The sequence below is a fragment of the Heterocephalus glaber genome, unplaced genomic scaffold (genome assembly GCF_053883595.1).
Source record: "Heterocephalus glaber isolate CG9 unplaced genomic scaffold, H.glaber_assembly_v1.0 deba00001472, whole genome shotgun sequence".
NCBI classification, from domain to species: Eukaryota; Metazoa; Chordata; class Mammalia; order Rodentia; family Bathyergidae; genus Heterocephalus; species Heterocephalus glaber.
The window spans coordinates 82,079,237-82,105,990 of record NW_028258315.1 but is presented as its reverse complement, the minus strand read 5'-3'; the positions used below and the strand labels follow the sequence as shown (position 1 = coordinate 82,105,990).

Here is a 26,754-nt window from a genome sequence, read left to right as displayed (position 1 = left end):
CCTAGCCTGGCCTGGTTCTATTTTAATTTCTTTTTCTTTTCTTTTTTCCCTCCCTCCCCCAGTCTGTATTTTTTTTTCTTTTTGTGCACTAAGTTATCCAAATTTGGTGTGTGTGTTTGTGTGTATGGTTTTGTTTTTTATTTCTGCAGTGCTGAGCATCAAACCAGGGGCTCATTCATGCTAAGCAAGTGCTCTACCACTTAGCTTTATCCTCCGGCCACTGGAATATATTTTACACTTAAACTATATCTTAATTCAATCAGCAGTTTTTATTTTATTTTATTTTTATTTATTTAGGTATGGGGGATTGAACTCAGGACCTTGTGCTTGCGAGCCAGGCAGCGGCACCACTGAGCTAAATCCCCGGCCCCAACCAGTAATTTTAAATAGTTAAAGCTAGACATAAAGTTGTATTTAATGGAAAAAATATTTTGGGCTGTTTCCATTTAAAAGTAAAATTGAAGTTGATTAAGTAAAAATAATACTTAACTCTTCAGCAGTCCTAGCCACATTTCAAGTGCTCAGTGGTTACATGTTGCTAGTGACCACTGTGTTAACCTGCATGGATATAGATTATTTCTATTATCTTTGAAAGCTTTGCTTAGTGTAAGCACTAGTTTAAATCACAGAATATTATACAGATTATCTTATATTTTTAATATTAAGTTTTAAATAGTCTTGGGATAAAAAGATCCCATGAAGTTGAACTTGTTATTATTAAGGTTCATGACTATTTAACTCTTAACATTTATAGTTTCAAAATTAGTTACTTGAGATCTGGGAGTCCCTTCATTGCTTACTATTCTATTCACTTTATTAAGTGATCCCAGGTCAGTATACATCAATGATTGGCTTTGAAGGTGATGAATTTCTATGTGAGTTCCAAAATGAATGTTCTCTCATTTTTCTGCTACCAAGATCGCTGTTTCAGAACTGACAGGATACAACACAGCACTTGAGATACCCATTTCAGTATTACAATCATAAAATGACATTCTGGTCTAAGTTACAAAGAGAGAGAAGTTGAGAGAGGAGAAATAATAGCAGGGGTTTAAGGTTAATTTTGAATCCAGGCAGGTAAGGTAACACTAATGAACGTTTTTTTCTCCAAAGGTGAAACACCACTGCAATCACCACCTCCTCACACAGGGGAAATATGATGTAATGTGCAGGATAAGATAAAAAATGAGGCCATAGGCCCAAATAAATTAATGCTATTTCAGTCTTCATTAAGGTGCTTCAAGTTCACCATGAGCTTCCTGTAGCAGCTCTGGCATGTTAGAGAGCTTCCCTGCTTGCTTCAAACAGGAAAGGCTAAAGAGGGAGAGCCTTTAGGTTTTTGGAAAGCAGCCCTATCCTAGACAAGGGTGATTGGGATCTGCTACCACAGATCTGTGAAATAACAATCTTTGACCAGATTTCCCTGGTTTGCTGCCACCATCTGCATGGCTCACATGGTTATATACATGTTACAGGATCCTGGGAATTTCGTACCTTGTGTTTCTGGGAGACAAAAAAACATCATTTTTGAGAGGCCTTTTTCATTTAGCAGCTTCTGTTGACTGGAGGAGCTTTCTAAATGGGGTAAACTGTATTGCCAGCGTACCCTAGAACTGTGGTCAGACCTCAAGAAGGCCCCTGACTCTGCTCTGGTCTGGGCCCTCCTGCGGCCTCATGCAATGCTGAGGCACATTTTGTATTCTGAGTCTAGTTATTGCAGAGTACCTAGGCCACAGATGGTGGAAGGTTTTACTTCCTCCATTTCGACTGAATTTTGATTTTGAACAACCTTGAAGATCTTTATCTTCCTACCACAGCTTCAGTGATATGTGTGTGTTCAGTGGTCGGCATTTTTTTTTTTTTTGCACCGGGGATCGAATTTGAGTCTTTGTGCTTGCGCAGCAGGCGGTGAAACCACTGAGCTAAATCCCCGGCAGTGGTCGGCATTTTTAAAAAACCTTAAATTTCACTTAGAACTGGGTGGAAGGATTCTGATCCCAAAAGGGGCTTCTTCAGCTTCTCCTTTAGGTTTTTCTTTTACTTAAACTACTATTTACTTGCCTGAAACTTGAATTACAGTATGTCCGTTACACACGATATACCATTTAATGCTCAGTGAAATACTGTAGCTGTATTTGTCTCTTTTTTATAGGTAAAGAAAGGGAGACTGAGTAGCAAAATAACATTTCCAATGTTATGGCACCAGGTAAGTATCAAAGTAGAGGTTTGACCCCAGGGCTTGTGGCAGGATGCGGCAGCATTGGACAGTGCTAACTCCACCAAGTGGTGGTGTTAAGGGCAGGCTGATCTAATTCCCAAGTCTCACCAGTTGCTTGTCGTTGCAGGGCCACTTTCTTCTGCTGTGATTAATCGATTGAGTCACTACAGTTCGCTCTCAGATGACCTGTGGGCTTCTGGGGTACTCATGGTGCTTGTCTCCTCTTGTTGCAGGTGGCTGTGTTACTGCAATGTGCCCCAGTTCTGTGACAGTCTACCTCGGTATGAAACCACCCAGGTGTTTGGGAGAACGTTGCTTCGCTCGGTCTTCACTGTAATGAGGCGACAACTCCTGGAACAAGCAAGACAGGAAAAAGACAAACTGCCTCTTGAGAAACGAACTCTAATCCTCACCCATTTCCCAAAGTAAGGAAGAGCTTTTGCTGGTCTGTGTTTGATCCCAGGACTTGAGGCTTCTTGTTCTCTCTCTCTCATTCTCTCTCTTTTTGGTTGTTTTAAGACAAGATCTTGCTATGTAATTTAGGCTGCCCTTGAACTCACTATCTATGTTGGTCAGGCTGCCCTCGAACTTGTGGCAGTCTTCCTGCCTCAGCCTCCCAAGTGCTAGGATTACAGGCATGCACTACCATGCCCAGCCTCAGGACTTGAGATTTCAAAATACATACCAAAGCTGGTAGATAAAAAAATCAGATATGATAGAGAAAGCATCATGGGGAGGAGGGGGTAGGTCCCTCACTTCCCTTGGTGAATCTTTGTGGTTGTTTTCCAGTTCTATTTATTAGCTTGACTTCATGTCACTTCAACCACTGCTTCTTAATCCCCCTGCCCCCATTGTCTCTGAGTCCTATGCTGTGGGCCAGCACTTTGTTTTCTCTATTCAGCTGCCAGGATGCTGAAGCGGGGTGGGAGAGAACTCAGCAGTGCAGTTTCTGGTACAAAGAGTTCAACCGGCTGTTTTTTTTTTTCATCCTGAGTCTCCTAACCTCTCTAAGTGTTGGTAAACCAGCCTGTCTTAGCTACCTTTGCCACATCTTTGGAGACTGTACTGCAAGACAGGGCTGGCTTGCAGCAGGGTTTCTTCAGCCTGGCTTTCGTGCTTCTGTGCTCAGTGTCTTAGAGAGTGATGAGAGAGTGGACCTATCCTCTTGCACCTTGCTTTACCCACCAGAGAGCCAGAACATTGCATCATCTTTTCAGTATTCACCTCATACTGAACTCAGAGCTTTGCACCTGCCAGGCCAGGATTTTACAGCCACACCCCCTAGCCTCAGTATTTTCAAATGAATGAAATATATCAAAGCTATACAAAAAAAGTGCTGTACCACTGGCCTTGGAAATGCATCTTTCAATGCCAAAACCCAAATTTAGGCTAAAAGCTTGGTATGGTTTATGACTTGCTATGGAGCAGTGACAGCAGCGTCTGAGTGAGACAGTTGACTTTGTGGTTGTCATTCCACCCAGATTGGCACTTGATGGGGGAGGGAGAAGGTATAATGTAAAATGACTCTCTAGGTATGAGACAGTTTTCTTTCCTCACCCCATTGGTGACTGTTGATTCAGAGAAGAGAATGTGAGAGGAGGCATTGTATTCTTTGATCAAAGCTTGTTGAAATTGTTTGATTTGAGAAACTAGATGTTTATTGTTCCTATTGGATTACCCAATTTGTGTCTCAGAAAAGATGGTTTTAATCATTAAAAATAAGGTAGAACCAAACAACAACAGCAAGAAAATAAAAATAGATACTGACCGAAAATTCCTTGGCAGTTTAATTCAAATTCTAAGCTTAGTTAGAGGATATTATAGTTAATTCTCATGAGATTTAGCTGATTGATACCCAGTAGTGTACATGTATTTTAGCATCCTGATTGCATAAGTTATCATAAGAAAAATAGTATATAAGAGTGAGTCATGACATGGACACCTTTGTACCCTGGGGAGGGAGATTTCAAGGTCTTAAAGGCACTGCAGTTTGCTGTTACCCCTAAAATAGATTATCATTTTTGGGCATGTTTATGTAGTTCAGTGTCTGTCTTTCAACTGGTCTGAGCTCTTTTGCTTAGATTTTAAGGCAGTTTTGAACTTTTTTATTACATTTGCCACATAAGCAGTATTTTATGTTTTCAGTTAATAGTTGTCATTCTGTCTCTAAGCCAAGGGACACACATTGGGGGACCCCCCCCCCCACATACATACTTGTTACGGTGCTAAAGGAGAAATTTTAATTACTTTGCATAGTAACAAGTTTTTTTTTTCATAGCAAATTCATTTTGCTTCTTGCAAATATTTGCTAATTATAGTGTTTTTTTCCTTCAGCCCATATTTCTGGGACACTTATGCTGTTGAGCTAAAAAATCAACACCGCTTTCTTTTCTTCTGTTACTAATAGCAGGGTGAAACTACCACCCACTTCTCCTTTTAAATCCCTTTTCATTGAATATGACAACATTTGAGGCTGCTGGGGATTTATATCTACAGTTTTGGCAGCAGAATCATACATTTTGGGGTCGGAGGTGCTGTTTCACTCTTGAGGTCTCAGAATCAAAGCGGGGGGCCCACTTCCCAGCCCCCAGTGAAGTCTCTGTGATTCTCAGATGTATTTTTGTGGCTTCTGTCCTTATTTTTGTATCTTCATAAGCTGCTGTTTCTTCCATTTGGCTTCTACTTGTGTCTTTCCTCCCCTCATCTACTGATTATTTACATTATTTTTAAATTGAGCATTTGTATTTCATTCAAAATGTGGTAAATACACATGTCAAAGAAAATGTGGTTTAGAGAGTAGAGAAGAAAAAGACAACTCATAGCCTCACCACTCTGAACTACTTTTAGCGCTTTTAGTTTTTACTGAGACAGAGTCTCCCTATTTGCCCAGGCTGGCCTTGAACTTGTGTCAGTCCTCCAGTCTCAGCCTCCCAAGTGCTAGGATTACAGCTTTTGCCACCATGCCCTGCTTTTAGTGCTTTTAGATATTTCTATTTAGTCTCCATGTAGTAGAGAAAAGAACTCAATAAGCTTAGGTGAGGCTTGGTATCTTTATTTCTAAAAAGATCGCCAGGTGATTTCTGTGGGGCTCCAAAGCTTGAGATTCATTTGCTTTGTAATGTGATGGGAAGTTAGCATAATAAACTCTGGTACTAGCCCTGACTCTACCATTTAGCTTTCGTGGGAATCCGCACCAGTTAACTTCTCTGTGCATTAATTTTTAAAAAAAATATGTAAAATCAGTATACAGTGGATTTTATTTCATAGTGTCTATAGTCTAGTAGTGGACTTTATTTCATAGTGTCAAATGAGCCATTTACCACACTGGCCATCATAAAATAAGAGAAACATATAGGGGTTTGATAAATAAAAATAAATTATATAGCTCATGGAGTTGATGTGATGGTTTAAGATCTGTTTTTTTGCTCGTTTGTTTGTTTTGTTTTTGCGGTACCGGGGATCAAACTCAGGACCTTGTACTTGCAAGGCAGGCACTGTGCCACTGGGCTAAATCCCCAGCCCTGATGTGATGATTTAATTAGAAGTTCTTAGAGTAATTCAGACACAAAGCAAGTACTAGATTGGTATTAGCAACTTTTGTGGTGGTAATGATAGTGACAATGACAGATACATGGAGGCTGAAATCTTGCTGACCTCGCCGAGGAAGACTACTGCATTTTCAGTGATGTAGTGGTCTGTGTCCTATGCTGTGTCAAGCTGTGCAGGGTCAAGGGGGATCAACTTGTAGAAATGTGTTACTATATTTGAATATACCAGAGCTACTCATTTGAGTCATAGTTCCCTAGTATATTTCTTTTTTCTTTTGGTACCAGGGATCGAACTTGGGACCTTGTGCTTTCGAGGCAGGCGGCGGAACCACTGAGCTAAATCCCCGGCCCTCTCTAGTGTATTTCTGAGTTGAGATTGAGACCTGCATGTTCAGGTTATTGACACAGATGATTAGGCTTTGGTCACTGATAATATATTAAGTTTTCTTTTGTTCATTGTTTTAATCTTATTGTTTTTTTACTCTTTCATCTAGGTTTCTGTCCATGTTAGAAGAAGAAGTTTATAGTCAAAACTCCCCCATCTGGGATCAGGATTTTCTCTCAGTCTCTTCCAGAACCAGCCAGCTAGGAATCCAAACAGGTAAGTTTCTTTTTCTTTTTCTTTTTGGTTCCGGGCAGGTAAGTTTCTTTTTATGTAAATCAGAAAGCAGCCAGTGAGGCCAACCTGAAATGTTAGTTGTAGCTCACTCTGCATTCATATGTGTTTCCATCAAGAATTTAAAGACTAGAGGCAACAAAACAGCAAACACAGGAAATCTTAGGATATATGCCCCTATTAACATGAGAAAGTGGGTACAAACCATAGTCTTGGAACTGTACGTCTATTGATTAGGAGTGTAGGTGTGAAGCAGATAGTTAATTATATGAAATTTTGCAGCATAATGTGCCAGCTCTGCAGTCAAATACTGGGTCTTTTTAAAGATGCTTTATAGTCACAGTCAATGGCTTGATATGTCCAGGAATCAAGTCTCAGTCTGGCTTCTGCATGTATGTTGTCTGTGTTATGCATCAACTTACTGCCAATGACAGGGTTGGATATGAGTGGAAGAGGGTGGTCCTGAGACTCAGGATATGAAATGCCTTGGCCTGGAGTCTTGGGATCTCTGTCATTGTCTTGGGCCATCTAGCAGTGTCAGTTGAGATTTTATGAAAAAGAGAGAGACATACCTTTTGGAGTCATAGTAATCCCAGAAAGAGAATCTGAATCGCTGTCTTTAACTTTAGGAAGACTCAGTGGGGATGTTTAGTTAAAAATGCCAAAGCAGCAATTTATATCTGGCTGTGGGGAAAGACAGGATACTGAATTTTTATTTTTTATATTTTTATTAGCATATGTTTGCAGTACATAATGTTTATTTATATTCCTTGTATGGAATCAGTACATAACATATCTCAATTCCTTTTTTCATCCCCTTTGCCTCCTACCTCACCTCTCTCCCTCTATCTCTTGTTCCCTTTTCCACTTGAGAAAGATCTATCTCCCTATTTCTTGTTATCTTTTATTTTGCTCCTTACGTACAATTTGGGTTTCTCAGATAAGAGAAACCATGAAATATTTAAGCTTGTGTGTCTCATTTATTCTAGTTAACATTATGGTCTCAAGGTGCATCCATTTTCCTACAGATGACTCAGGTTTCTCTTTCTTTATCCATTTGTCTGTTGATGGACATATTGGTTACTTCCAAGATGTAGCTTTTATGAATTGTGCTGTTATAAACATGGATATGCATGTATCACTGTAATATGATGTCTTAACTCTTTGAGGAAGATACCTGGAAGGGGAGTATGGGGGTCAAATGGAATTTCTCGTTTTAGTTTTTTGAGAAATCTCCATACTGATTTCTGTTCAGTGTTAATACCGAAACTTGTGAATATCACCTCCTCCAACAAAGTTAATTTTATTTCTTTAAAAAAGTATGGAGAGAGCTGGGGATTTAGCTCAGTGGTTTTGCTGCCTGCTGTGCAAGCGCAAGGACCCGAGTTTGATCCCTGGTACCAAAAAAAAAAAAAAAAGTATGGAGGTATAATTTATATACAGTAAAACAAAAAGGTATAATTTACATACAGTGAAGTTCATCCTTTTTTAGTGCACTGTGAGTTTTTGACAAACCAATTGGGTAACCATCAGTACCGTCAAAATGTGGACCAGCTAGGGGCTGGGGATTTAACTCAGTGGTTCCGCTGCCTGCCTCACAAGCGCAAGGTCCCATGTTCAATCCCTGGTACCAAAAAAAAAAATATGTGGACCAGTTGTGTTACTGTAGACAAATTTCTCTGTGCCTCTTTGTTATGGTTTATATTTAGGTGTTCCCCAAGAGTCTCATGTGCTTTTGGAAGGTGATTTGATTATGGGAGCTTACAGCTGGCTTGCTCTTAGGTAGTAGTGCCTGGTTGGAAGAGGCAGGTCATTTAGGGTGTGGCCTGGAAGGGTTTATCTACCTCTCTGGCTCCTCCCCTTTCTCTTTTCTTCCTGGTGGCCATGCCATGAGCAGCTCTCTTCCACCCAGGACCTTCCGCCATGCCTTTCCTGCTTGAGAGCCAGCCAACTATGGACTAAACATGTGAGCCAAAATAAACCTCTCTGTTAAGTTGTGGGTGTTGGATATTTTGTCCCAGTTTATAACAAAAGTGACTAATACAGATTTTTGGTATACCAGAGAAGTGGGATCAGTGCTGTGATGTTACCCAGCTATGTGGTTCAGGAACCTTTAGAAGTGGTTCTTGGGAGCAGTTTGGAAAGGTATGGGGGATGCCAGCTGGAGAAGCAGCCCTAGGATGCTGTAAGCTAAGCTTGATAGAAGATTCTGGTTGGAGCTCAGAAGACCAGAATGCTGATAAAAAGATAGATGGTAAAGACCAGGCTCAGGAGATTTCAGTTGGGAATAAGGACTCCATTGACAGTTTGCTTTGACACCGTGTGTATTATGCTTTGGCAGAAAACTTGTCAACATTTTACTCATGTCCTGAGACTTTGTAGGAAACTGAGATTTAAAGGCAGTGGACAAGTTAATCCAGTAGAGGAAATTTCAAGGCAGCCTAATGTTGGAGCTGTGGCATGGATACTGTTGAGGCTTGTAGTGAGTCTTGTAGTGAAAATCAGTAACAAAAAGTTCAGTTTTCACTGAAAACTAAATGCCTGCTATCCCAGCACTTGGGAAGCTGAGGCAAGAGAATATCATGAGTTTGAGGCTAGCCTAGGCTCCATAATAAGCTCAAGAGTAGTCTGAAATACATACCAAGGTCCTGTCTAAAAAAATTTTCAGTTTTGACAGGAAGAGTTTGCAAAGACTGAGCAAAGCAGACCTTGGTTGCTGAAAGGATTAACATTAAAAAGAAGCCAAGTATTTTGGATTGGGGCAATAGGAAAAATGGCTTAAGAGCATGTTAGGAATCAGCAAGGCCCCACCCTTCACAGGTTCAAAATTGCAAAAGTGAAAGACTCGTTTGGAGAAGAGAGCTCCAGGGCACCATGCTTGAGAATTGCTGCCTAGAGAGTTTGTTCCCTGGATTCAGTTCACAGTGCTCAACTCTCCAGGCATTTGGAGGCCTCTGGAGCCATCACCCAAGAGGCTGCTTCTCCAGCTGATGGCAGACCTTATGCTGGTCTTACACGCACACAGAATGCAAGTGTTGTGGGATCTGGGAGGGTTTCACTCAGATTTCAGATGAAGACCTGGGAGGCCAGCCTGTGTGCTACTGAGAGAGCAGTGCACCTTTGAGAGAGCAGCGTTGAAGCTGTGAAAATGAAGGCAAAGTATAGTAGAGACCCCAGAACATGGGAAAAGCCAGAAACGTGCAACATCTTAGAGAAGCCACAAGGAATGAGTAAAGCCAGCCCAGCCCAGGAGAGTATCCATGAGGGCTGCAACCACCAGCAGTGTCATGGGGGCAGGACCACTCAAGCCCTTTGGAGTTCCCTTCTCATGGCCACAACTTGCTCCTGGGGGCTGGACATGGAGCTACAGGATTTAATGTTTGCCCTTCTGGGTTTCAGTCTTGCTTTCTTCCCATTGGTTTCTGTCCCACGTTTCTTCCTTTTGGAATGGGAGTGTTTATCCTGTGCCCTTGTATGTCATCAGTGTTTAATGCCTTTATTGTTTTCAAGGGGTTACAGTTAGTACGAGTTTGCCTTAATTCTCAGAGCAGGCTTTGGACTTGGACTCTTCAGCAGTGCTCAAGCTGTTAGGACTTTAGCAACTCTTAGAGACAGACTAAATGGGTTTTGCATAAAGGGAGTCTTTTGGGAGCAGGGGTGGAGTATTACAGTTTATATCTAGATGTCCCCCAAGAGCCTCATGTGCTCATAGGCAGGGCTTTTGGAAGGTGATTGGATTATGGGGGCTTATAGCTGACTTGCTGTTAGGTGATGGGGCCTCGGTGTAACAGGCAAGTCACTAGGGTGTGGCCTGGAAGGGCTCATCTCCCTTGCCAGCTCCTTTCTTCTTTCTTCTTCCCAGTGGCCATGCCATGAGCAGCTGTCTTCTGCCCAGGGCCTTCCACCATGCCTTTCCTGCTTGGGAGCCAGCCAACTATGGACTAAAAACATGAGTCAAAATAAACCTCTCCTTAAGTTGTGAGTGTTGGGTATTTTGTCTCAGTGGTGAGAAAAGCTACCACTTCGCCCTTTGTAGTGCTTTCGTTATCCTGTCCCCTGCCCTGGCAACCACTGACCTGTTTTTGCTCTTAGTTTTATCTTTTCCAGAATTGTCATATAAAAGGAATCATATAGTATTTAGCCTTTTTAGGGACTTTCAGTCAGCAAAATGCATTTTAAAAGGTGGTTTAAAAAACATTTTTTTATCCGGGGGTGGTGGTGTAGTCCTATAATCCCAGCACTTAGGAAGCTGAAGCAGGCAGGAGGACTTCTGTGAGTTTGAGGCCAACCTGGGCTACATAGTGAGGTCAAGGCCAGTCTGAATTACATAGCAAGACCCTGTCTTAAAAAAACAAAACAAAACAACAAATTTAATCCTTATAGAGTACATAGGAGATTGGGTATTTTGATTTGGACCAAAAATTTGTTTGTTTGAATTCTTGTTACAAATCATCTCAAAAACATTTCTTGTGACCTTTTATGTTTCATCTTAGGTGATAATTTCATGCTTCTCTGGTCAAGACCTGTAGTGTGCCGAGGCCTGTCTTTACAGGGTACAGGCTGCCTGGTGGCCTGAGCTGTTGGTGTTCGGTGGACGTATTCTCTGTGGTGACTGGACGTGTGCTCTGCATTGCTCTGTTCCATCTTAGTTACTTTGTCTTTGTCCTCATTCAGCTAACTCTGAGTTGGCGTCTCTGCTGCAAACAGAGGCTAATTTCCTAATTTCTTCTGTGTCCTCTAGCAAGGATATTTCTCCTTTCTTCCATACATTTGTAGAACCTTAATCACGGCTGTGGAGTTTTGAAGTATACTGAATTCTGAGTGCCATCCTGAGAGAGTATGCTGTTTGTGGCCTTTGGTATGCCTTGACTTTTGGGGCATTTAGAAGCTCCCCAGGCCATGGTGAAATGCAGCAACATTTGAGAACTACTATATCCAGTAATGCTTGACTCATGCTATCCTAATCCCATTTTTTTCTGTGATATTTTTCTGTGCTATGAATACAGCTCTTTAAAGGTCAGAGGCCCGTTTTGCTGCGATGATGATGATGATGATGATGATGATGATGATGATGGTGGTGGTGGTGGTGGTGGTGGTGGTGGTGGTGGTGGTGGTGGTGGTGGTGATAGACATTATTATTAAGTGCCTTCTTTTTCACAAGCCCTGGGAAACTAGAATTATTATCTGTTTCACATGGTTAAAGAAACAGGAACTTAGAGGGGGGCAACAAGTTGCCCCAGGTTAGTGCTTGTAAGAGATTGAAGTGGGTTTCACACGTAGGGCTGTTGAATTCCTAACTTCTACACTGTGTTAGGAGCTGGAGTTCTGACAGCGCATGGTCTTGCACCGTCTTAAGTGTGCTGCAGAAACTTGTGGAGGGAATGAGTGAAGAACACACTTTCCTTCTTCAGGCAGGGGAACACCAAAACAGGGATCCTGTTCAGCAGGATCAACTTAGTGTTCTTGTGGAGTGTCTCTAGAGAGGATTTCTCTCTGTGTGAAAAGTGCCTTTGACCTGTGCCTGCTCCAAAGCCCCTAATTTGCTCAAGGTGTAGCTAATGCTGTTTCTGTGGAGTAGCATGGAGAAGGCAGAGATTGTCTTTGGCTCAATGGAAACTTCATGTATCTTCCTGTGGCTAAGGCTATCCCCATTGAAGCTGGATCATACATTTAGTATTACCTGAAGCTGTCAGAAGCAGGCTGTCTTCTCTTGATCTGCCATAATTGCAGTGTGTTCTCTTCAGGAGAGAGGAGTGTAATCATCTACTTAATTGCCATGTCTGCACATCCATGCACCTGTAATAAATGACATTCATAATGATGGCTCTAAACTTTTGCAAGGTACTCAGATGTCTTTGTCATCACCAGAGCTTCCTCTTTGTTCAGAATCATTCCAGTGAGCTTTGAAATTCAGAAGATCTGAATACTGGAAGGAAAAAAATATACAGTCTGGTACTCTAGTATATTCTAATTATTTCCTTTTTTGAGATTGGAGTCTTGCTATGTTACCCTGATTGGTCATGAACTCCTGGGCTCAAGTGATTGTCCTGCCTCAGCTTACTGAGTAGCTCGGACTATGGGAATGTGCCATGATACCTGGCTTTATTCTGATTCTTTATGTACCAATTGCTATTCAGTTACAGCGCTGAGGGTTGGTATCTCGCTGTTGCTTAGTTTACTGAGTCTATTACTGTCTTGACTTCTGGAAATGTTCTCTGCATACTGAATTGTGGCTGCATCGAAACTTCTGTGAGCATTCTCTTTGAGTATCTGCACTGCTGTGCTATGTTCTGCCTGTGACTGGTGTTATGAAACTAACAGTGACGTTTTGCCATACTTATTTTTTTGGTCCTACCCCCACCCCTTTTCTGTCTCTTTCTTTCTCTGTTTTTTTGGGGGATGGTTTTGTGGATCCAACCCAGGGCCTCATGTAAACCAGACAAGTACCCTACCACCCCAGCCCTTTTTATTTTATTTTTACTTTTAATTTATTTTTTAGCAGTGGCAAAGTTTATTTGAAAAAGTAAATGTGAAGAGTAAAGGAGAAGGGCCAGGGAATGTAGCTCCGTGGAGCCACACCTGCCTGGCAAGGGCAAAGTTCTGAGTTCAATTCCTGGTACAGGGTGGGGGTGGGTGGGGAGAAACTTGCTCTGCAGAGTATCTTGGGCTGAGTAAAAGAGGAAAAAGCAAGATAAAAGTACACCTAGGAAGATGTAGGGGAAGATACCGTGAGGAAAGCCACAGTAGTCTCTCTCTATTTTATTTTTTAAAGTTTTTTGGTACGGGGGATTGAACTCAGGACCTTGTGCTTGCGAGGCAGGTGGCGGATCTCTTTATTTTATTTTGAGACAGGGTCTCTAAATTTTTCAGGCCAGCCTTAAACTTGCTGTCTTCCTGCCTCAGACTCCTGAGTAGTTGGAATTAGAGACATGAGCCACGCATGGTTCTCTTTCTTCCTCTTTCTATATCTCTGTATATTACACCCTTCAGATTGCATGTTTTTCACATCCTCAAGAGGTATGTGCTTTGAGCCTGTCACATCAATGCTGTCTTGGGTTATTTGGTTAAGGTGGTGTCCCTGGGTGTCTTCCATTGTAGTATCAGCACTTTTCCTTTTGTAATCACCACTAATCCTTTTATGATTCTTTTTGTTTGGTTTGGTTGTTTTTGGTACCTGGGATTGAACCCAGAACCTTGTGCTTGTGAGGCAGGTGTGGTACCACTGAGCTAAATCCCTGGCTCTGTAATTACTTTTGTGGAGAGGTCCTTCAGACTGCGAATACCCTGCCTTCATCAAAATTATACTCAAGGTTTAAGCTTCACACATGACCCTCAGCCTGTTATCTGATGGCTGCCAGATGGTGATTTTTTTCCTAACTTTCCTTATTTGTTGACATTTTGTGTATAAAAACATTTCTCTTTTCATTTATTTATTCATGCCTTTTATTTCAGGTATCTGTTCTTTTCAGTGAGTTATAATCCATGATTGTCTCCCCGCCCCCTTTGGTAGTACTGAATCTAAACCTCCCAAATGAGCTACAACCTCATCACTCCTCCTACCCCATTTTTACTTTTATTTTGAAGCAAGGTCTTGCTAAGTTGCCCAGGCTGGACTCAAACTTGCAGTCTTCCTGCTTCAGCCTCCCAGAGTGCTGGGATTACAGATGTGTACCACCATGCCTGGCTCATTACTGTCTTTATTATCTTGAGGCCCTGTGGTTTTTATTTTCAAGAGTTTTTGTAGTGTTAGGCAGTAATAGGATGGCCTCACGTGTATTTGCCTACAAATATTGCCTAGAAAGGAGTCATCTAATACCTGCTTTTCTTTTTCCTGGGGCAGTTATCAGTCCGCCTCCTGTGGCTGGGGCAGTTTCATACAATTCAAATTCATCTTCCCTTGAGCAGCCGAATGGAGGCAGCACCAGTCCTGCCTGCAAAGCCTCTTGTGGGCTTGAGGCAAACCCAGGTGAGCTCTGAAATGGGGTAAGGGAGAGCTGTGACTTGCCTTAGGAGCTCCATTCTCTGTAAAATGACTGAGGTAGCCTTAGACCCAGTACACATTGTGCATGGCCAGAGTTTGAATGGCTGGCTGGCTGGAAAGCGTATCAGGGTTTGGGCTGGATTGGTTGTTTATTTCTGAATAACACACTGATCTTAAATGCAGTCTGGAAAACCATAAAGACTTACTATCACAGGTCATTCATTTGATGTGGTGTCTGGTTGTTGACAGATTTCAGCTGCCTCACCCAGTTGTGGCGTGACTCAGTTATGCATCTGCACATTGCCTGAGGCCTCTGTTCTGGATGTGGGTTGGTACTTAGGTGGAAACAACTCTCTTCCACATATTTCTCATCGTCCTCTTGGGACTGTTGGGCTGTGCAGTACATGTCCTTCTTGTGCTGAGGGCAGAAACACCAGAGAGTGAGCAGAAGTATGAAACTCAGAACTGTTAAACAATCACTTCTATTGCATTCTGTCATCCAGAGCAAGTCACATGGTTGAGCTCAGAGTCAGAAGGATATAGAAGTGGAGAGATGTAGTCTATTCCATTTGTAGGAGAAACTGCAAAGTCACCTGGCAAAGAGTGTGGATAGCAGGAGGGTAATGAATTTTGCCACATAGGTAAAAGCATCTTTTAAATCCTTGAAGTGTTTTACAGTTATGGAACACTTTGAAGGTTACATTTCTGTCCACAGACTTGACACCAAACGAATCTTGGCTATGACTAAATTTTGAAATAAAGAAGTATCATGAAAAAGGGAGAGAAGAGGAACTTAACATGAAGTACCAAATATTTAGCATGTACCACTATTCTTTCTCCCACTTCTAAGGCAGGCACTACTAATAAGTGAAGAATCTCTTTGCTAATGAGCTTGCATATAGCCTGAGATGCTTTCTTAAAGTACTATTCGTCTCTTGGGCTTGGGGAATGAGAGGTATAAACCTCAGCTATGAAATAAATAACTTGGCAACATTACTCTTAGTGAATCAGGGAATTTGAAGACTTGTTGACCAAATGTTTGAAAATATTCTTACTTCCAAAAACAACAAATGTTATGTAGACACAACTGAGCCAAAGCCATTTAGTAAGTAATACATAATAGTTATGGAAGCATCTTCTGTATACAAGTTGTTATATTATCCTTCATTCATTCATTGAAAGGGTTTTGTTGTATAGTCCAGGCTGGCCTTGAACTTGCTGTGTAGCCCATGGTGGTCTCAAACTTGCAATCCTCTCGCCTTAGCCTCCTGAGTGCTGGGATTACTGGCATGTACCTCCATGGCCAGCTTACTCTTCCTTTCTTTTGTTGTTTTAAACCTAAGAATAGTAAGAACATTATATGGAAGAATCTCAGGGGGTCCACACCCGAGGAATGAATTAGATTTGATCATCTGAAAGTTTAAAAATTTTAAATTATAAAAACAAATATATGTTATGAAAGTTAAAAAACTAGAAAAACCAAGTATGAGAGTAGGAAGGCTAAAAAGCCATGATGTATTCTCATGAAGAAAGTGGGAGAAAGTTCTTTCTGACTTTGCATGGCCTTTCAAGCATGTGGCATGTTGAGATTGTACCTGCTGCATAGGCCAGAGGCCCTACAGGCTTTGTGAGGTATCGTTTGAAAGCAAACAAAACAAAACAAAATAAAAACCACCAACAAACAAAAAACACCATGATGAATGATCAAGTGTGCATTTTATAAGGAAAAAGTTAAATTCATCATTTTAATTGTTTAAAACAATTCAGTAGTATATCAAATACATGTGAAAGTGTATGTATATATATTATATATATATAAAATATGCATGCATGTGCCACATACATATGGATACCTACATGTTTGTGTATGTATATGTGGGGTGGGAGGAAATAACATAACTCCAAGGAGAAATAATCAACAATTGAAGGGCCGGGGAATTAGCTCAGTGGTGCCGCCGCCTGCCTTGTAAGTGCAAGGTCCCGAGTTTGTTCCCTGTGCCAAAAAAACAAAACCAAAAACAGTTGAAGGTTTGAACAAACATTTTTAAGTAATTCATAGATCAAGCAGTCAAAAAATATTGAGATAAAAATATTAATGTTAATAAGGACCTAGATGCCCTAAAATCATAATCAACAAGCTTGAGCTCGTAGATTTATAGAGATTACTCTTCAAAAGTGGAAAGTACATATTCTTTTCATGAGGACACTGAACATTTTTTATTTAAATTGGCCTTATTCTAGGCTGTAAAGCAGGTCTCCAAAATTGTTGACCTTTTGGTATCACGTGGACCATATTCTCTGACTACAAAGGGTCTGTGTTAGAATTACTAAACAGTAATAACGGAAATCACCCTTTGCATCTGCAGTGAAGAAGCGTGTGGTTTAATAGCTTACATATCAAGTCAAACAGTTATCAAAGAAACTAGGAAATATTCAAAGTGTATCTAGATAACTAGTTGGAGTAGTTGGCATGCACTTTCTGTTTTCTGTTTAAGATCACTCATTGTTTGTCTTTTACTTTGATCCCTGTAGGAGAAAAGAGGAAAATGAATGATTCTCATGTTCTGGAGGAGGCCAAGAGACCCCGAGTTATGGGGGATATTCCTATGGAATTGATCAGTGAGGTCATGTCAACTATCACAGACCCTGCCTCGATGCTTGGACCAGAGGTCAGAAGTGTAAACCAGGTGGTCAGTGGGTGGACCCCTTCTGTCTCCACTCCTGCTCTCAGAAATGGGGGAGGGAGTGCTGAGAGTTAGTGTGCTACCCAGCTTTACAGTGAACCTGGTGGTCAAGGTCGGGAGTGCATGAGGGGGAATCCAGAGGTGACTCCCTTGCTGAGTATCACATCAGAGGGCCACATTCTAACGATCTCACACAATTAAACTTTTCATCTTGAAGAATTTCAAACCCCCATAACTGTGTCAAAAATTCTATAATTAAAAGCCATAGACTTCTCTAGATTCAGCAGTTGCCTTTGATTTTCCTGTCTGTCTTTTTCTGTCTATTGTGAGCCATTTGAAATCATTTCAGAGTTCAAAACAGACGTTGTAGCACATCACCTCTAACCTTTTTAACCATTATTATGTATCATAATAGGCTAGTGCCAGGTTGACAAATGTTAGCCTACAGGCAAGATCTGGTCTACTATTTTTTGTAAATAAATTTTTATTGAAACATTATCTGTGGTTGCCTGTACACACTACAAAGCAGATTTGAATGGTTGAGAAAGGGAATGTGTGGCTCACAAACCTAAGGTATTTATTATCTGACCTATCATGAGAAATTTTCTGATCTCTGGCCTACTGGATAGGCCATGTCCTAATTCCCCACATATCCAAGCTAGGTCTTTTATACTTACAGTTGAAGGATCAGTTGGGGATCAAGCACTACATCTAGTTTTTATTTCTTGTCTACGTTAATCTAAAACAGTCCTCTAGCCTCTTTTTGCAGTGCTGTCGTTGTTGATGAGTCTTGGTCACTAGTTTTACATATTGTCCTTCTATTTATTTTGTCTGATTGCTTACAAGTGACTAGGTAGATCCAAATACAGTGTTTTTGGTAAAAGTACGTCTGTCATCTCATTGTGTTGCGTCCAGGGAAAAGATGGTTTAAGACATTTCTTAAAGCTTTCAGATAAGAAATGGCTTAAATACTATTTTATAAACAACTTTGTATCTTTTTAGTGTAGCTGTACTACATTAATACATTAAAGTATTAGTTTTTGCTTTGCCATGTTTCCTTATAATGTTGAGGCTAATTCAGAGAAGTGGAATGTTGTAATAGATCTCATAAAGTTATTCTTTACAGCTCCTTCTAGATGTCCAGTCTTGGGGGATTTAAAACCATGTAGTTCATTGTATATACTAGGGTTTCAGGGATTTGTTAACTTCACAGTTCAGCTGAGCTTAGTTTTTCAGCTGTAAAGTGGGGCAGCATTCAAGCATTTCAACATTTGTTAGATGGATTTAGTACGATGGAGCTGGCTTATGTTGATATGCCCAAGAAAACCGTTAAATTTTCAGGATTTTTTAGAGCTGGTTGTTAAATTCCGTGGAAGCTTGAAATTGAACACAGGGCACCTGGTCACCCAGACAGCCAGCTGTAGACCAGTGGAATCAGCAAGTGCTACCAGTTAGGCCTTTTCTTCCCTGAAGAGCTGTAGTTGAATGTGTACCTGCACACCAGTGGGTGGATTCAGTAAGATTGGAACATGGTTAAGTGTGGGTTGACAGATACTCCTTGAGAAAGAAAACTGTCCTCAAAAAAGAGGTACTAAGAATATAAACGTGACTGACACTCTTTCACTTGTACTGAGTGTTTAGTAATCTGTCACCCCAAGGATCTTGTAAGCTCAGCTGGATGATTTTTTTTTTTTTTTGGTACCAGGGATTGAACCTGGGACCTTGTGGTTGGAAGGCAGGCAGCGGAACCAATGAGCTAAATCCCTGCCCTGGATGAGATTTTTTAAAGCAAGGGGTTGGCAAACTGATGGCCCACAGACCAAACCTGACTTTCTTTCTCAACCTTTTTTTTTTTTTTTCTTTTGGTACCAGGGATCGAACCTGGGACCTTGCGCTTGCGAGGCAGGCGGTGGAACCACTGAGCTAAATCCCTGGCCCCTCAACCTTTTTTAAAAAATAATTTTTATGGGAATACTACTGCATCTATTGTTTAACATATATTGACCAGTGCTTTTGCACTACAGTAGCAAGAAAAGTTTAAGATAAAGACCTTGTGGCTCAAAGCACCTAAAATATTTTCTGTCTGGCCCTTTACAGCAAAGTTTGTTGATGCCTCATCCATAACACATGTAGTACTTAGATTTCTCACAGTGTTTACCTACTTTTTCTGTTTTGTCTTCCTAACTTGTGTGTGTGCTTGTGCCATACGTACCTTTAAACTTATATCTCATTGGAACAAAGAAGACAAGCTTTGATTTGTCCCATCCTATTGTCTTAAAAGAATAGCTCTGCATAAATTTTCCTATTTCTTGCTTCCCAGACAAATTTTCTGTCAGCACATTCAGCCAGGGATGAGGCGGCGAGGCTGGAGGAGCGCAGGGGTGTGATTGAGTTTCATGTGGTTGGCAATTCCCTGAACCAGAAACCAAACAAGAAGATCTTGATGTGGCTCGTCGGCCTTCAGAACGTGTTCTCCCATCAGCTGCCCCGAATGCCCAAAGAGTACATCACACGGCTTGTCTTTGACCCGTAAGCTGAGCTTGGCTCTTCCTTCTTAAAGTCAGTCGTAGGCTCTTGTCAAATCCTGTTGCTTCCTGTCAAGTTGTGGATACAGAACTATGCAGAAAGACAATTTCCATGCCAAAAATTACTAATTTTCCATCCATTCGTAAATGTTGTTGTTAATAGCAAGGCTTTATATTTTGAATCGCTGGTGACTGTCCTGCACTGCCTTCATTATAGCAGTGAGAGAATATAAACACCAAGAAAATAATCTCAGTTTTTTCATAGTCAAAAACATTCTGGGTTTTGGTATTTGTTGCCCAGGTCTGTAAAAACTGGGAAAATTATTGGGATATAAGAACTGTTAACTTGGTAAAATTCATTGCTTTAAAAAAAAATTAACAATATGAAACTAAACTCCTTTAATTGAATTATTTAAACATATATGGCCCAGCATGCTGTGAAAGCTGTAATCCACACACATGACAGTTCAGAGGGACACTTATTATAGAGAGAAGGTCTGATAGGATTCCTTAATGCAGGGTTTGGGAAGTGGTACATGTGAATTTGTATTCTTTTTCATAATATTTTTGAGTAAGAATAAACTCTTCAGGAATGTATGACACATTTGACCATGACTTTGTGCTCTTCCCCTGACCCCAACCTTCAGTTTCTGGGTATTGGGTGTACTAGTTCCAGATCTCCTCTGCACATACTATGTGTTTGTAGCGTTCAGACACTTCATAGGGGACTTGTGGTTTGTTGTGATGGGAGGTCTGATGAGGCTCTGTCCTGCTGTAGCGGGTCTGGGTGAAAGGATGACTAGATGAAGAAAGTTGTTGTTTTTTTTTTTGTACCGAGGATTAAACTCAGGTCCTTGCGCTTGTGCAGCAGGCGGCAAAACCACTGAGCTAAATCCCCGACCCAGATTTTTTTTTTTGGTACTGGGGATCGAACTCAGAATCTTGCGCTTGCGAGGCAGGCACTGGAACCACTGAGCTAAATCCCCAGCCCATAGATGAAGAAAGTTTTTATTGGTTAGTTACTAAGGAATACTCCCAAAGGTATACTTTTTTTTTTTGGTACCAGGGATCAAACTCTGGACCTTGTGCTTATGAGGCAGGCGCCAGAACCACTGAGCTAAATCCCTGGCCCCCCCAAAGGTATACTTATACAACAAAGGTAGATAACATTTTGACATAATTTTACTCTTTCAGGAAACACAAAACTCTTGCTTTAATTAAAGATGGCCGTGTCATTGGTGGTATCTGTTTCCGAATGTTCCCATCCCAAGGATTCACAGAGATTGTTTTCTGTGCTGTCACCTCAAATGAGCAAGTCAAGGTAAGGGAACCCTAAGGTCTTAGAATAAAAGCAGAACTTGGGTCTTCTCACTAAAGCTGCTGAGCTTGAGAAGACCTCTCTGCCATGTCCAGAGAATGTTCCATGTGGAGTTCAGGACTGTCTGAGAAAGAGTCCTCTCACTGTGAGTGTATGTGTGTAACTGAGGAGGATAACTGTTCCATATACCAACAAGGAGGGTTGTATCCAGGATTTGTTGGACACTGGGGCAAAGTACAGGGACGTTATGCAATCCAATATGGATCTGAAGCGTAGTCTATAGCAAATGAAAAGATGCTTGAAAGTCAGTCTTAGTCTTATTAGTTTACACACACAGTCATGCACACACACACTTGGCAACACTGAACCACCAGAAAGGATGTGGTTGATGTAGATTAGGAAGATGATTTATGCAGCTTACACTTCAGAAGGATTCTTATGACCTAGTCCCTAAAGGGGGACAGGGACTAAAGAAATTCTTTTTTTTTGGTACGGGTGATCGAACTTGGGTCCTTGCGCTTGCATAGCAGGCGACAAAACCACTGAGCTAAATCCCTGGCCCCCTAAAGAAATTCTTTAAGGGAGGTCGTGAAAAATGGGATGTTTAGGAAGCATTCATGTAATGTTTGGGATGTGTTAGTGGCTGCCTTCCCTCCTCCCTCCTTCCCCTTCCTCTTCCCCTCTTCCCTCCTCCTCCCCTTTCCTTTTCTCCCTCCCCCAACATCCTGTCTCTTCCCTCCCTCCCTCCCTTCTTCCCTTCCTTTTCCCTTGTCATTCATATTGCTAACTTCTCAAATTGTTCTTGGTTTAATTCCCTTTCTCCCTGGGAACTGTGGCTATGTTTTTTGATATTTCAGTTATTCTGGCTGACTAGTTAGTCTGCCATTTAGCAGAAAGAGCTCTCATCTAGACTTTGTTGTGTTCTTCCCTGCTGCTCTTAGGAAAAGGGAACTAGAAAATGTATCCTTATTTAGGGAGCCCCATAGAGTATCATGCAAAAATGTATGGTAGGTGGTAGAAACATAAGCAGATTTTATTAGGTGGCTGCTAAGAAAGATTATTGTAAGGTCTAGGTGATGTTATCCCTTAGAAGTATGACCTGCAGATACTAGGCACCAAAGTATTTTTCAGTGCCCCAGTAGCTAGCTACATTTTTAAAAAAGCAAGTAGAAACAGGTAAGGTTAATTCTTTTTCTTTTTAATTTTTTTAAATCGGGCCTTACTGTGTAGCCCAGGATGGCCTCAAATTCTCAGTGATCCTCCTTTTTCAGCCTCTCAAGTGCTGGGCTTATAGGCGGGCACCACCACACCTAGCTAATTTTAAAATATATTTTATTTTACCTACTATTCAGTGTCACTGTCACAAAGAATTATTGAGACTATTTACATTATTCTTTTTTTTAAAAAATTGAACTCAGAGCTTTTGCGCTGAGCTTCATATGTTCTCAGCCTTTTTTATTTTTTATTTTGAGTCAGAACCTCACTAAGCTGCTGAGTTGCCCAGGCTGGGCTTGAACTTGCAATCCTCCTGCTTCAGCCTCCCAAAGTTCTTGGGTTACAGGTGTGCACCACAGAGCCAAGTTACCATTTACATTCTTTGTTTTGTACTAAGTCTTTAAAATCAGCTGTGTATTTTATACTCACAGCTCAGCTCAGCTTGGACCGACCAGCCTTAGCCACACTTCAAGTGCTTGATCAGCCTGTATTGGACAGTGCAGCTCTAAGGACCTTGTTGATTCCTTCTTCTCATTTGCAAAACCCAAAAATGAGTCACGGGAGGGAATCATCCTCTGCTTGAGGGCTGCAGTCTGTGCTGTTGGTACTTTGGCTTTCATTAATAGCTTTGCTCTCTGGTCTCAGAGCCAGTTGTAGCACTGTGATGTATTTATTGTCACAAAGCACAAGGGGAGCTCTTTGTCTTTGACTCCAAGTACTAAACATCAAAGGGCAAATACAATTCACTAGTCTCACATTCATCATCCTGACTGGGGAAAGGAAGATGCAAATTTACCGGAAACTGTTCTCTGGTCTTTTCTCAAGGATTTCTGACAGTGCATCTTTAGGTGGTGCTATTGTTGTCTTTGTCACGTCCCCCAACCAAAGTGAGAGAAATGTCCAGGTATCCAGATGTTTTTAAATGTCTTGAGTTTAGGACCTTACAGGTAAAAAAATTTTCCCTTAACTTTTCATAAAGAAGACTTGGAAAATAAATTTTTGTTTGTAATTTCAGAAAGACTGCACAATTTTTGTTTGCAGAGGTAGCTGTACCAAGTACCCTGTTTGGAAAGGTTGGTTAAGGTTGCCTTGGACACTGGTAGGAATACCACAGGCAAACTGAAGGTACTTATAGTATGAATTGGATACTTTGTCTTATTACTTCCCAGAAAGGCAGTTTGTTTTTTTCCCCTCAACCATGTAATTTTCTAAAGATTTGACCGAAAGTGGCCAAACATCACAAACTCAAGTAGAAAAACTAGGCAAAAAATTACTTTTTTACAAAAGTAATTGACTTGATAGTGCAGTTTTAGAAAACAAAGATTAGTCTTTCAAAACTGAATAGAATGGATGAATGGATGGAAGTTATGTACAGTTTTTCCATTAATTGCCTGGTCTTTTCACTGTCCTGTGTCATTCCTTAATGATTACTGCATAACTCCTGAGACATGTAGTACCCTAGACATGGACATTTTTATCTGCATGGCGTCTGAGATAAAGATTATTGAGCCTTGCCAACTCAGCACTAAACAACATCAGGTTCTGTTCCAACATAGAGTAAAACTGAATGGGTCCCAATTACAGTAGTTTATGTTTGTAAAAGCAGTGAATTTTTAAGTCGAGATCTTAAATGTTTACTAAAATCAGTCATCTTGGAGAATCCAGCTTATACACCAATTCCTGTGAATACTTCACAGGGAATGTGACAAAATACTGAGTCCTTAGGTGATGCTGGATGAGACCAGAGGCTGCTTGATAGAGGTCACACGTGGAGTTTCCACATACTTTTATGGGTTTGAAACAAGGGCCTTTTCCACTGAGCTACATCCCCAGCCCTTTTTATTTTATTTATTTATTTTAAAAAGTTTTTTGGGGTACCGGGAATCAAACTCAGGACCTTGTGCTTATGAGGCAGTGCGTTGCCACTGAGCTAAATCTCCGGCCCCTTGGCGTCTTTTATTTTAAGGCAAGGGTTAAACTTGTGATCCACCTGCCTTAGTCTCCCAGGTGTATGCTGCCATGCCTGGCCTTTTCAGTAGTGTAAGTACGAATACACTCCTCTGTATCAATGACACACAGTAGAAATATAATGGGACACTGAAATGCAAGTCATATATGTAATTTAAAATTTTCTAGTAAATCTGTTACAAAGAGTAAAAAGAAGTGAAATTAATTTCATATTCTTTATTTAGCCTAATATCTCTAAAATATTGCCATACCAATATGTAAGAAGTATAAAATGTTTATAGTGTTAATAATGTTTACATGTTGTATGTGTATTTATACTTCTACACATCTCAACTTGGAATAGTCACATTTCAGTTGCTCAGTAGCCACATGAAACTAGTTGCTACATCCAACCGTGAAGCTTTGTTCTGTAATTATGTGTTTATATGTTTATCTTCCTCATTTTACCATCTTCTGCTCAGAGAGATATTCCATTTGTCTTTTTATTCAAATTTTATTAAAACTCAAAAAGTGTTTTAGAATTGTGATGTTTCGGAAAAGCTTAAGTGTCCTTGGGTAATATCAGTGGAAGAATAAAACCTAGAAGAGGGAGTTGATACTTTCCTCCTCTTTATAGCACAGAGCATCACTTGACTGTAATTAGGCTTGGGCCAGGACCTAAGCTTTAGGAAGGCCTTGTTATATTGGAGAAAGCTTTAAAAAATGTGATTAAGTTGTTAAGGGTCTCCTGGGGTATCATATAAGAAATGACCTTAACCTTGATGACTCTTGGCTTGGGGCTTTGGCGGTGAAGATTGATGAGCATAAGTGAGTCTAATTTTGAAGAGCTTGAAAAGAGTTGTTAAAAGCATAAATGAGCCTTTTAAGAGTAAACTAAGGCTGGGAATTTAGCTCAGTGGTTCTGCCGCCTGCCTCGCAAGCGCAAGGACCCAAGTTTGATCCCAGTACCAAAAAAAAAAAATAGAGTAAACTATGGTTAATGAGTAGAAATGCAGGTCCAGATTTCAGGTGAACATTAGGAAGGAATTCTTGATTGTATAGTACCTAAAAATAAATTGGTCTAACTCAGGACCAAGGGATTGGCCTGCATTGGGGAGACACAGCATGTTACCCAGCTTTTCATTTTATTTAAAAATTTTTTTTGGTACCAGGGATTGAACTAGGGTCCTTGCACTTTCAAGGCAAGCGCTGGAACCACTGAGCTAAATCCCTGGCTCCTTCCCAGCTTTTTATGAAGGTACCAAAGGACTTCCGCTTCAGTGGGATATGGAGTTAAACTAAATGACTACTAAACATCCTTTGAGGTGCTGCAATTCTGTGAGATTGTACCTGTGAACTGAGTTCTCAGATGTGAAGATATTTATCTCTGGATGTTTAGGTTGACTTTTATCTCTTTTTATCAAGCTCTGAAACAGTCACATTAAATTTATAGATTTCTTTGTCTAAGCTTTGCATGTCACTGAAAGAATCAGTATTTGGGTATTTTTTTCCTTTTCAAACCACTCATTTATTCAACATGGTTAACTATTTTTACTTCCTAGCATGTTCTGACTTACTCAGAGATTCTGAGTTTCTCAATCCTTAAGGCCAAGTTAAAGATTCTGTGTAGGTGGCGATGTGATTTTTTAGAAGGATTTTTGAATGTGGTGTACAACAAACATTTGGATTAGTAAATATACTAATGAAAGTTAATACTTTTCATTTCTATACCTCTTTTCATCTTTGGTTCTGAAATACTTGAACGATTGAACAGAAATTCATAATCAACATTTATTCCATACACTTTTGTATTAATATTCAGCAAATAATTTTTAGGACTAAACCAGCAGCCTATAGCCTTGGGTGTGTTATTTGTGAAGAACTGGAAACATCTATTTTCAAATGATGATTTTATCTTAAACCAAGGATTTTTGAAGTTTTTAGTTTTGTAGCTTATTTTCAAAGTTTAGAAATGTCTAAAAAGTTGTTAAGACTGTATTTCCACTTTTTTTTTTTTTTTTTTTGGTACCGGGGATCGAACTTGGGACCTTGCGCTTGTGAGGCAAGTGCTGGAACCACTGAGCTAAATCCCTGGGCCCAAGACTATATTTCCTTCATGAGAGGTCCTAGTTGGTAAAATTTATCAAAACACAAACTCCTGGCATGCTTGTTGGAATTTCTTTTCTCCAGAACCTAACATATGTATCTGTTACACTTGATCTTAGCCAAAAGGCCAAGAAGCGATCCTAACATATGTATCTGTTGACTAACTTCTGCACAGGGCTACGGAACTCACCTGATGAATCATTTGAAAGAATATCATATAAAACATGACATCCTGAACTTCCTCACATATGCAGATGAATATGCAATTGGATACTTCAAGAAACAGGTCTGTTTCCCACTGTGCAATATTGTTCTGTCATTCATTTTATTAAAATCCATTTCAGGTAGCTTCCATCAAAATACATGTTTTGTTTTTTGGGTACTGGGGATCGAACTCGGGTCCTTGTGCTTGCGAGCCAGGTGGCGGAACCACTGAGCTAAATCCCCGGCCCCAAAATACATTTTTTTCCTTCAGTGTTTCCTACTGTGAAGGGCACACATACATTTCATAAGACATATGACTGAAATAAGCTTCTGACTGGATTAGAGAGTGTAACTGAGTTCTAGATGACTATTTGTTGAGTGAATGACTGCTT

At 40.6% G+C, this 26,754-nt stretch overlaps 1 protein-coding gene across 7 annotated transcripts in view; it reads left to right on the top strand.

The window, feature by feature from the left end:
• Positions 1-26,754, top strand: part of Kat2b (lysine acetyltransferase 2B) — a 101,955-nt gene that overhangs the window by 58,789 nt on the left and 16,412 nt on the right. For 6 of the 7 annotated variants that reach the window (XR_015439547.1, XR_015439546.1, XM_087182229.1 and 3 more), the window contains exons 6-12: positions 2,452-2,643; positions 6,261-6,367; positions 14,223-14,348; positions 16,896-17,032; positions 19,368-19,576; positions 20,767-20,893; positions 26,334-26,444. Coding sequence is in view for 5 of the 7 variants with exons in the window: in XM_087182229.1 (XP_087038355.1) it covers positions 2,452-2,643; positions 6,261-6,367; positions 14,223-14,348; positions 16,896-17,032; positions 19,368-19,576; positions 20,767-20,893; positions 26,334-26,444 (1,009 nt within the window). In the remaining 2 variants the exon portion in view is untranslated. The remainder of the gene's footprint in view (positions 1-2,451; positions 2,644-6,260; positions 6,368-14,222; positions 14,349-16,895; positions 17,033-19,367; positions 19,577-20,766; positions 20,894-26,333; positions 26,445-26,754) is intronic. The other variant, XM_087182228.1, reaches the window with a different exon arrangement.